General features: G+C 42.3%; 1 protein-coding gene across 1 annotated transcript in view; it reads left to right on the plus strand.

Moving 5' to 3' along the window:
* LOC124789998 (solute carrier family 22 member 3-like) overlaps window positions 1–12,649 on the plus strand; it is a 102,454-nt gene that overhangs the window by 25,877 nt on the left and 63,928 nt on the right. The window contains exon 2 of the mRNA XM_047257541.1: window positions 6,427–6,595. Within this exon, the coding sequence (XP_047113497.1) occupies window positions 6,427–6,595 (169 nt within the window). The remainder of the gene's footprint in view (window positions 1–6,426; window positions 6,596–12,649) is intronic.

A 12,649-nucleotide genomic window follows, 5' to 3' on the forward strand; every position in this document is an offset into this window, starting at 1 on the left:
CCACTGCACAATGATGTTCACACGAACTGGTGAACCATGGCCGAACACGTAGTCATGAAGGAAGCGACCGACATAGAGAGGCAACAGAACTTGAGGACCGAGCAACCGACAGAGAGGCACTCAGAGCCCCGGATTAATCGTTATCATCGATATAAAAAGCAACTGGTGAAACTGCAATAGAATATTTTCCATTGATAAGTTCCGCTTTGAGCTGAGCCCCGATCACTTGCGAAGATGGTGGTTAGCACACTGGACTCGCATTCGGGAGGACGTCGGTTCAATCCCACGTCTGGCCATCCTGATTTAGTTTTCCGTGATTTCCCTAAATCACTTCAGGCAAATTCCGGGATGGTTCCTTTAACAGGATAAGGCCGACTTCCTTCCCAATCCTTCCCTAATCCGATGAGACCGATGACCTTGCTGTTTGGTCTCTTCCCCCAAATACACCCACCACACACACTTGTGAAGATGTGTTTGGAGAGAACCTGCACAGTTTTAGGATACTAACCTGACTGTCGCCTATCGTACGATGAGTGATGGTCTGTGGTGCAATTTCATTTCCTAACAGAACCCCTACGGTTTCACCAGCCGCAATGTTACAGCACTTTTTTTTTCTTTATTGGATTTCGATACCCCCCAGAGATGGGGTGGGCTGGCAGCAGCACAATACGCCGATCTGCAGCCTACAGAAAAGTTAAAAAACAGAATCAGGAGATATGAAAAACAAACAAAAGCAGGCGATTAAAAGGTGACTGTTAAAAACTGAAACATGGAAAAAAGATAAGAAGAAAATATAAAAACAAAACGGTCAGCGATGCTGATTAAAACACATAGTAAATAGACATGAACAATTTAAAAAACACAGCGACAGTCTGGTTTCTGTTCACATGAGATAAAAAAAAACACAACTAGAGACAGTATGGTGGCTGTTCGCAACAGTGACAGGGGACGCACAACACTGAACACTCACTTAAAACAGCGCTATACAGGCGATGTGGCGACAGATTGGGGGGAGGAGGGGGGGATAGGACGCGGACCAATGAGGGGGAAAAAGGGGGGAAGGAGAGGAAAGGAAAAAAGGGGGGACACGACACAGGGAGGGGACATAGAAAAGGGGGGCCGCGGACGCGAGAAGGAGTGGGAAAGGCAGTGGAGGGGAGAGCAAAAAGGACTTGGGGGAGAGAACGGAAGTAGAGAGTGGGTAGGCAAGGAAAAAAACAGGAAGGAAGGGGGGGGGGGGGGAAGGGAGCCCAGGAAGAGAACAGAGGAAGGGAGGGGGAGGTGAGAATCAGAGTTGATAGGAGGGATAAATGGAGGGAGAGAGGGCATCATCCAAGAAGGGGAGTCGAGGGAAGCCACCATTGGATAGGAGAAGAAGGGTGTGGAGGTGGAGGGCAGGGGGGACACAATGGTGAAGGCGCGGCAGAGGGCTGGGGTGGAAAGGAGAGGAGCAACCAGGGGATGTGGGGAATCAAAGCTGCGGGAGGTGTTGAGGATGTGGATATGTTAGAGGAAAAGGAGCAGATGAGGGAAAGGAATGAGGTAGTAGAGGATCTGCGTGGGGGACAGGAGGCGTATAGGGAAGGCGAGGTGGAGTGCATGGCGCTCGAGGATCTGCACAGGCTTCTAGAATTTGAGGGGGGGGACGGCAGATATCCAGGGAGGACTGTCATACGCTATAGTACAGCGGCACATCGACGATATTCTACGCCCTGTTTTGTTGCGTTTGGAGCATTGCATTGTGTGATGGTGAATTATGGAAAACCAGAAAAGAAGTGAATCAAATATTTTGAGATTTGGTGCTTCCTTCATGAGGAAAGAAACTTATGGATAACACTAGAAATCTGCATCTAATGTTTATGCTCGCTCGAATTCTCTGTGTAGGTAGTACCGCATAAGTCCGGCAGATGTCGACACAGCCACTTTGGATTGGGGAAGTAGGTGCACTCGACATACTTGAAGCTCGTTTGAGTTAGTTTAATACTTAGTGTCTGTTCCTTCGTCAGGACAGGTATGACGCAGATCCTACAGCTGTGAAAACTGTATGAAGTATCACTGCTATCAGCTGCAGCGGGATATTAATCGGAATTAGCGGCGACGAACGAAAATGTGTACCGGACCGGGATTCCGCTTAATGTCTCCTTCGAATTGCCCAAGCGCCGCTCAGTCCCCCATTCTACGATCACGGCCCGTGAGATGAGGAACGGTACGACAGCGAAACTTGACTCGAAAAAATAAATCCTGAGTGCCAAATACGATGGTCGTAACAATGTTTCGGAGAGATTTTCGTTAGCAACTGATCTGAATGTTCGCTACATATACTGGGGCAAGCGCTCTGTTCTCCTTACACATCCAAAGACACATGTCCGCATGACACATCAAAGTGTAAATTCTGAAGCATTACCAGTTTCTTTGAAAGCTAAGGTAATTAAAAAGGCAGAAATTTCTGCCAGATATATTCGTCCATTTAGATTAATATTGGCTGTAGCATGCACTTTATGTTAGGAGCTTGTAAATGTCGGTCCAGAATTAGTACAGTAGACATACCAATACTTTGCTTCATTTTACTACAGAACAGTGAAAGACGACCAGATGATACAGTTATGGCAGCGTATGATGCCCAGCGTTATCCATGACATACCCGTCCATGTACGACGGCTATCTAGAGAGTGAGTTCCGATCGGTCGCGAAATGTAAACCACTGCAAAAATCCGATGAATCTTTGCACTGATGTGTTGGGCAGTGTCTGTAGAACGCCCGACGATCGCGTCACATCGCTCTTTTCAGTTCTGAGCGCACAAGGAGCACGTAAATGTACCTAGAAAATAGTGTCTCCCACTAAGTACGAGGGCCTGCTAAGAAATTTCGCCTGAAGCTATGCAGCCCACGTAACACAACTGCCACGCCGTTCCTTCTTCATGACAATTCTCAGCTGCACTCTGCATGGGCAACGAAGATCCTCCTACAGCATTTTCAGTGGGAAGTGTTTGATCACCCACAATGCAGACCGCAATTGACCCGCAGAGTTTCATCTTTGCTTGCACGAACCGCTGACTATGAAGACAACATTTTGGCACAGATAACGAGCTGTAGATCTGCGTAGAGAATTAACGGAAAGCACTGGCGGCTGCCTTCTATGACAAGGGTATTGAAAATTGGTACAACGCCACGATAAATGTCGAAGTCAGAGCGATGATTATTTAGATACTTAGCTGGGAGTTGTGTCTAGCTGTTGCACATAACACATTTTTTATTTTTACAGTAGTGCCCATTTCGCGGACGATCGGAACTTACTTTCTGGATAGCCCTCGTGTATGAATGTACAACGGATATATGACCGATACATATAGGAAAATGTATAACATATTTACTGCCACACAGTTTGTTTATCAAGATTAGGCACTGAAAAACATGATATTGGTTACAACTCTCTTTTCCGAGAAGAGAAAACTCCAGGAAATTTAGTGAGGTCTACGTTGGTGAAACATTATCCAAACTGTTACGAGTAAATCCCCAGCATTTTAATAAGACTTCACTTTTCACTGACCGAGGCGGTGATATATACGAGGCACTGAAGCCTTTCAGCATTATGCATGGACTACACGAGTTTTGAACACACTCCTGAACCACATTTTCGATGACGATTATTCAATATATGTGGTTGCAATGATTTATTTCACGACTTATGCTGCCAAAGAGGACTGTCCGTATCATTAAGAAAACTGGAGACGTAAATTCAGTACAGACAAGTTTTAAGCAAGAAACGAAGGTGAAACAGCTTGTTTGATATGCTGCAGTCTGTAGTTAGACAGTAGAATTAAAGTGTGGAAATGCTTCTGGAGATAGGCGTCTAAGAAGAACTTACTGGTCGCGACAACAACACTGTAAAAGAACTCGCGCCTTTTTACAACCATTCCACGATGCAGTAGGAATGCTGGAAGGCGAGACGAGACATATCCAACAGTTCAGTTATTTTTTTATGTGTACACAAACTGAAAACTCATTGTAATACAGGGCCCGAAGATACACAGGAACGTACAATTTCTGTAGAGCTAGTTTTCTTATTTAATACACTCTGCTTGTCCAGCAAATGAAAATGGTACTTAACTGCAAATCGTCAGTGTAGATACTACGGGCGCCGCAGGAGCACTGTCTCTGTCTCATCGAGGAGAGAGTCGAAATTCGGACGTTCCACAGAACAGTTACCCTACTGGCCATTAAAATTGCTACACCACGAAGATGACGTGCTACAGACGCGAAATCTAACCGACAGGAAAAAGATGCTGTGATATGCAAATGATTAGCTGTTCAGAGCATTCACACAAGCGACACCTACAACGTACTGACATGAGGAAAGTTTCCAACCGATTTCTCATACACAAACACCAGCTGACCGGCGCTACCTGGTGAAATGTTGTTGCGATGCCTCGTGTAAGGAGGAGAAATGTGTACCATCACGTTTCCGACTTTGATCTAATAACTGTTAGCAGAATATGGATTCGGTGGGTTTAGGAGGGTAATACGGAACGCCGTGCTGGATCCCAACGCCCTCGTATCACTAGCAGTCGAGATGACAGGCACCTTATCCGCATGGCTGTAACGGATAGTGCAGCCACGTCTCTATCCCTGAGTCAACAGATGGGGATGTTTGCAAGACAACAACCATCTGCACGAACAGTTAGACGACGTTTGCAGCAGCATGGACTATCAGGTCGGAGACCGTGGCTGCGGTTACCCTTGACGCTGCATCACAGACAGGAGCGCTTGCGATGGTGTACTCAACGACCAACCTGGGTGCGCGAATGGCAAAACGTCATTTTTTCGGATGAATCCAGGTTCTGTTTACAGCATCATGATGGTCGCATCTGTGTTTGGCGACAACGCGGTGAACGCCCATTTGAAGCGTGTATTCGTCGTCTCTATACTGGCGTATCACCCAGCGTGATGGTATGGGGTGCCATTGGTTACACGTCTCGGTCGCCTCTTGTTCGCATTGACGGCACTTTGAACAGTGGACGTTACATTTCAGATGTGTTACGACCCGTGGCACTGCCTTTCATTAGATCCCTGCGAAACACTACATTTCAGCAGGATAATGCACGACCGCATGTTGCAGGTCCTGTACGGGCCTTTCTGGATACAGAAAATGTTCGACTGCTGCCCTGGCCAGCACATTCTCCAGATCTCTCCCCAATTGAAAACGTCTGGTCAATGGTGTCGAGCAACTGGCTCGTCACAATACGCCAGTCAGTACTCTTGATGAACTGTGGTATCGTGTTGAAGCTGCATGGGCAGCTGTTCCTGTACACGCTATCCAATCTCTGTCTGACTCAATGGCCAGGTGTATCAAGGCCGTCATTACGGCCAGAGGTGGTTGTTCTGGGTACTGATTTGTCAGGATCTATACACCCAAATTGCGTGAAAATGTAATCACGTGTCAGTTGTAGTATAATATATTTGTCCAATGAATACCCGTTTATCATCTGCATTTCTTCTTGGTGTAGCAGTTTTAATGGCCAGTAGTGTACGTTTCTGCAGCTGCTCTTTCGATTACTGAAAATTCTGTATCTGACAGAGATGAGACGTTAAATACGCAAGTCAGATTTGTGATGAAATTTCAGTTTCTGATGAGCTAGAATAATATTGTAATACGGCAGTAATAATTTAGTTTTTGTGATATCTGTAGACATTTATTTAGGGTCGTCGAAAGAGTGACAGCAGCACTCAGGTCGCTAGCCGACAGCCTGTCCGCTTCGAGTGTTCGCACTCGTACAAGCCATGCCCAAGCGCGGTGGACTCCAGCGATTATTAGCGTAAAAAACTGGCTGTTTGCAGACCTCTAGCAACACTGACTAGAAAAAAGGACAGGATGATAGGACATGCTTTACAACGTCGAATAACTTTCATTGTACTGTAGGAAGCTGTAGAGTGTGACGTTTATACTGCAAAACAGAAACTGAAATATAACCAAAAATAGCTTATTTGGCGTGTAAGTGGCACTCAGATGAAGAAGTTGGACACAAGAAGAATTCGTGGCGACCAGCTGAAGAAAACTGAAAAAAGAAACACTTGCTCTATCACAGCATTAAGCTGAGAAACAAATTTTAAATACAAACTTATAAAAACAACGCAAGCTTATAATAGCTTCATAATTGTCTTCCTTTCTGATCTGTAGTCTGTTTGGTTTATGATGCAAGAGAAAATGCAGCCATCAAAAATAGTTTATTGGTAATCTGAGAGTGAGGTTATGAGAAAAAATTCTACAATAAGGTAACATTACTTCCAGGAATTTTATTTTACTTCATATGTCATCTGCGTTTCGTGTAATAATGTTTTTCGCATGATGAATGGAAGAACTAGACATGGGACGTAGCAAATATACAAATATATTACGCGTAAAATTTCAAACAATTATTTTATTTCCAGGAGTGGAATTGGCCAGTATCAAACACCGTTCATCTGTCAACTTTTTGGGCTTCTTTTCTTACTGCCTTGGTGTAATTGCCATGGCTTTGGTAGCTTGGTTTGTCAGAAACTGGGTGTATTTTACACTGATTGTCGCTGTACCATGTTTCATTCCACTATTGCTTCAAAAGTAAGTACATCATATATCCAAACAGTTGAGTGTACATATAGTGATTAACAAAAAACACACCTTGAGATACTGTTTCACTGAATGTTCACCAGAAAAGTACAAAAGAAAAATTGGTTTCAGTAATAAATTGTTTCCAGATAGATTTGTTGTTATGAATGAGGTAGAATTTAATCTGAAAACTGTACCTTATCTTCTAGTTACCGTAAAAAAATATACTTAGTCGTTTAACAACCAAATATATTATTTTGTTTCAGTTTTCGATAATCGGGAAATAAATGTCCACAGGGACCACAGTAATTTTCATCTTTCGTAACATTCTGATCTTATTTAAAAGTCTGTTCAGGTTAGCTATTGATACTTCACTATGTTTTCGTAGGTATCAAACCAATAGAGTCCATACTCTTGATTTCAGAATCTGGAATGTAATAGCACATAATTCTCAATATATCCGTTCAAATAAAACGTTGACATCTGGCTGTATTTTAGATAAAGAGGTCTGTAATTACCTGGCATTTCAGAAGGAGAGCGATCTCTGTATAAAAGCAAAACAATTGTTTTATTGCAGTTGGCACATTTCCTGATTACTAGCTGCTGCAAAGTTATAGTGCCATCTTCAGATCTTTAAGTGTTTTAAATATGTTACAGGTTTTGAGATTGTCATACGTAATTTAGAGTAAACGTTAACTCACTTTTACATATCATCGGATACGTGAATTATAAAGCCCCTACTTGTGCCACAGTGCCATCTGGCCGTTGAAAACATGGACGTAAACTGTGAAAATAAAAATATTACTTAAATATAAGCGCTAAAAACGTTTAAGGAGACTCCGTCGTCTTAGGCTACAGTAACGTATACCTCACAGAAAAGACACTCCCGTGTAACACTAAGTATACTGAAATAAAAGGCGTAGTTGCATCAGCAAGACACAGAGGTGTCAAATACATCAGACAGACCACATGCACTGCTGTCAGATGTGTGCATGGTGATAACCGGCTCGGCACTGCTGGAAAGTTGTCAAAAGAACTGCGCAACACTACAGTGTACTAACAGGTGGCAGCAGTCTTACGCAATAACATACAATGTGGAACAACGTCAAGCTATATACAAAGTAAATCTTTCTGTTTTCACCTACTGTAAGTTTACAACATTGTTCCAAAATTATAGAGTATGCATTAATTTACTTCCGATCGTACTGACAGAAAAACGCTTATTGAAAATAAAATAAGTGTACACGTGTATATTGCTATCGTAGTATTTTAACTTCAAATTGTACTATCCTTTTATGATGCCACAGCTTTTCGACCATAACGAAAATGTAAATTATGTGTTTACCATAATGGCATTTCCATTGAGTCTTATTATGTAGAAACTTGTGACAAAGTGCATACAGTGTGTAGAAAAGAGTAATTTCTGCATCACTGAAGTATCGTTCGATAAAGGGTAACCAGGGAACCCACTGCACCTCTTCAGTCTAAGTTTCTAGGCTGAATTAATAAAGACCAGAAATAAGTTAAGATGGTGGTTTTAATGCTTCAGGTTTCTACATCGTCTCTCCTCGTGTGAATACAACCTACAGAACGTCTATACAACCATGTGAAACTCCTTCTCTGAAATACTGTACAAGTCTAGCATCACGTTGGCTTGAATGTCGATCATGACATCAAAGGCTGGGCCGTTCGTGTGAGTTTCCGTACATATTTCATATTGTGGTAGATTATTACTGATGATACCAAGACTAGTCACCGGTGATATTTCTCTTCCAGAAAAGAACTGTCCACGTTTTGCATTTAAATTAAGTCTTGGCAAGAGTCCACGGCACGCTTTTTTTGTTCAGGTGTCAAGGAGTGCGGGACAAACGATTCAGACATGTTGCTCCATCGCGATTTGGGACCCAACAACTCTGACACTACTGCCGCACACCCACTACTTACCATTGTCTCCTCAGAACTGACTGGTCGAATGCACATCTGTTGTTTGCAGTTGTTAGTTCAAGCAGCCCATGTGTGCCGACGTGGCTTGTACGCCAGGAATAAATTTAGTCACAGAACTTTTATGGCGAACGGTGCTCCTGTTCGATAAACCACTCTTGGTCTGTATGTTTACAATTGCTGGCATCTTCTCGTCTGTCAGAGATGTATCTAGCTATACGATTATGTTTCCAGAATGATGTTGTTGTTGTTGTTGTTGTTGTTGTTGTTGTTGTCTTCAGTCCTGAGACTGGTTTGATGTAGCTCTCCATGCTACTCTATCCTGTGCAAGCTTCTTCATCCCCCAGTACTTACGGCAACCTACATCCTTCTGAATCTGCTAGTGTATTCATCTCTTGGTCTCCCTCTACGATTTTTACCCTCCACGCTGCCCTCAAATGCTAAATTTGTGATCCCTTGATGCCTCAGAACATGTCCTACCAACCGGTCCCTTCTTCTTGTCAAGTTGTACCATAAACTGCTCTTCTCCCCAATTCTATTCAATACCTCCTCATTAGTTACGTGATCTACCCATCTAATCTTCAGCATTCTTCTGTAGCACCACATTTCGAAAGCTTCTATTCTCTTTTTGTCCAAACTATTTATCGTTCATGTTTCACTTCCATGCATCGCTACACTTCATACAAATACTTTCAGAAATGACTTCCTGACACTTAAATCTATACTCGATGTTAACAAATTTCTCTTCTTCAGAAACGCTTTCCTTCCCATTGCCAGTCTACATTTTATATCCTCTCTACTTCGACCATCATAAGTTATTTTGCTCCCTAAATAGCAAAACTCCTTTACTACTTTAAGTGTCTCATTTCCTAATCAAAGTCACTCAGCATCACCCGATTTAATTCGACTACATTCCATTATCCTCGTTTTGCTTTTATTGATATTCATCTTATATCCTCCTTTCAAGACACTGTCCATTCCGTTCAACTGCTCTTCCAAGTCCTTTGCTGTCTCTGACAGAATTACAATGTGATCGGCGAACCTCAACGTTTTTATTTCTTCTCCATGGATTTTAATACCTACTCCGAATTTTTCTTTCGTTTCCTTTACTGCTTGCTCAATATGCAGATTGAATAACATCGGGCCCGCATCTCGTGGTCGTGCGGTAGCGTTCTCGCTTCCCACGCCCGGGTTCGATTCCCGGCGGGATCAGGGATTTTCTCTGCCTCGTGATGGCTGGGTGTTGTGTGCTGTCCTTAGGTTAGTTAGGTTTAAGTAGTTCTAAGTTCTAGGGGACTTATGACCACCGCAGTTGAGTCCCATAGTGCTCAGAGCCATTTAAACCATTTGAATAACATCGGGGACAAGCTACAACCCTGTCTCACTCCCTTCCCAACCGCTTCTTCCCTTTCATGCCCCTCGACTCTTATAACTGCCATCTGGTTTCTGTACAAATTGTAAATAGCCTTTCGCTCCCTGTATTTTACCCCTGCCACCTTTAGAATTTGAAAGAGAGTATTCCAGTCAACATTGTCAAAAGCTTTCTCTAAGTCTACAAATGTAGGTTTGCCTTTCCTTAATCTATTTTCTAAGATAAGTCGTAGGGTCAGTATTGCCTCACGTGTTCCAACATTTCTGCGAAATCCAAACTGATCTTCGCCGAGGTCGGCTTCTACCAGTTTTTCCATTCGTCTGTAAAGAATTCGCGTTAGTATTTTGCAGCTGTGACTTATTAAACTGATATTTCGGTAACTTTCACAACTGTCAAGACCTGCTTTCTTTGGGATTGGAATTATTATATTCTTCTTGAAGTCTGAGGGTATTTTACCTGTCTCATACATCTTGCTCACCAGGTGGTAGAGTTTTGTCAGGACTGGCTCTCCCAAGGCCGTCAGTAGTTCCAATGGAATGTTGTCTACTCCCGGGGCCTTGTTTCGACTCAGGTCTTTCAGTGCTCTGTCAAACTCTTCACGCAGTATCGTATCTCCCATTTCATCTTCATCTACATACTCTTCCATTTCCATAATATTGTCCTCAATTACATCGCCCTTGTATAGACCCACTATATACTCCTTCCACCTTTCTGCTTTCCCTTCTCTGCTTAGAACTGGGATTCCATCTCAGCTCTTGATATTCGTACAAGTGGTCCTCTTTTCTCCAAAGGTCTCTTTAATTTTCCTGTAAGCAGCATCTATCTTACCCCTAGTGAGATAGGCCTCTACATCCTTACATTTGTCCTCTAGCCATCCCTGCTTAGCCATTTTGCAATTCCTGTCGATCTCATTTTTGAGACGTTTGTATTTCTTTTTACCTGCTTCATTTACTGCATTTTTATATTTTCTCCTTTCATCAATTAAATTCAATTTTTCTTCTGTCACCTAAGGATTTCTACTAGCCCTCGTCTTTTTACCTACTTAATCCTCTGCTGCCTTCACTACTTCATCCCTCAGAGCTGCCCATTATTCTTCTACTGTATTTCTTTCCCCCATTCCTGTCAATTGTTCCCTTATGCTCTCCCTGAAACTCTGTACAACCTCTGGTTTAGTCAGTTTATCCAGGTCCCATCTCCTTAAATTCCCACCTTTTTGCAGATTCTTCAGTTTTAATCTACAGTTCATAACAAATAAATTGTGATCAGAGTCCACATCTGCCCCTGGAAATGTCTTACAATTTAAAACCTGGCTCCTAAATCTCTGTCTTACCATTATATAATCTATCTGATACCTTCTAGTATCTCCAGGATTCTTCCATGTGTACAACCTTGTTTTATGATATAATCTATCTGATACCTTCTAGTATCTCCAGGATTCTTCCATGTGTACAAACTTCTTTTATGATTCTTGAACCAAGTGTCAGCTATGATTAAGTTATGCTCTGTGCAAAATTCTACCAGACGGCTTCCTCTTTCATTTCTCTCCCCCAATCCATCCATATTCACCCACTGTATTTCCTTCTCTCCCTTTTCCTACTCTCGAATTCCAGTCACCCAAAACTATTACATTTTCGTCTCCCTTCACTACCTGAATAATTTCTTTTATCTCATCATACATTTCATCAATTTCTTCATCATCTGCAGAGCTAGTTGGCATATAAACTTGTACTACTGTAGTAGGCATGGGCTACGTGTCTATCTTGGCCACAATAATCCGTTCACTATGCTGTTGGTAGTAGCTTACCCGCACTCCAATTTTTTTTATTCATTATTAAACCTACTTCTGCATTATCCAGAATAATACGATTATTTTATTAAAACGACGTAAAGCGTTATTAGGGGTAAAAATTTAACTTAAAGAACTATATCCAGTATTTGTCACTGACTGCCTCTCATAATAACGCATATCCGACCAATCGTTTCCGGCAAATGTTACCTTCGTTCGACGTCCCGAATCCTAATGTGACCTTAATGTTAACATTTTCTTCTGCAACACATATTTGTTATTGCTAGCTGCTACATTCATATCTTACCGAACTTCAATTTTATTTTATTTCTTCGTAACAAAAACGTATAATATGTAGCCTAAATGTGCAACCACTTTAACACAGACCCTGAGAGGCATGTGAGTAATCCAGATTTTACCATGTATATTTCTCATCATACTCACGATGTACCTAATACCAAACACTACGGACAGTAAGCATAAGCATTGACACTAATTAGTGTTTTTAAGACACTTAAAGGAACACAGATTCCTGCTCCGCCTGCTTCTACATCAGTATCTACATCTACGTGGGAATTCCAAATGACTGTGTGACAAGGCTTTCCCGAATGACCTCACACAAAATATCGTTGCGACTGGGTTGAATTGCAAGTCTTTCATTACGCCTTTCGTCATTATTTATGGGTAGATTGTTGCCAGCTATTACAAAATTAAAGGTAAGGTGACAACATTAAGATTGTAAGCAGCATTTCACTGTTAAATGCAGATGAGAAAGCAGGTAGGCGAAAACAATCTGTTGATTGCTTTTAGGAGAGGGAAGACGGTGTGCCAGAAGAAGAAGTGGCAGTCGACGTGAACTACATAGGCGATACAATAAAATAATCAATGTTTAATAGTGGAGCTTTGGAAAACTGGCGATCGAATGAGACAGAAGGCACAGATAATACTCCTTCGGAGTTTCTAACGT

Source organism: Schistocerca piceifrons, chromosome 3, assembly GCF_021461385.2.
Source record: "Schistocerca piceifrons isolate TAMUIC-IGC-003096 chromosome 3, iqSchPice1.1, whole genome shotgun sequence".
NCBI classification, from domain to species: Eukaryota; Metazoa; Arthropoda; class Insecta; order Orthoptera; family Acrididae; genus Schistocerca; species Schistocerca piceifrons.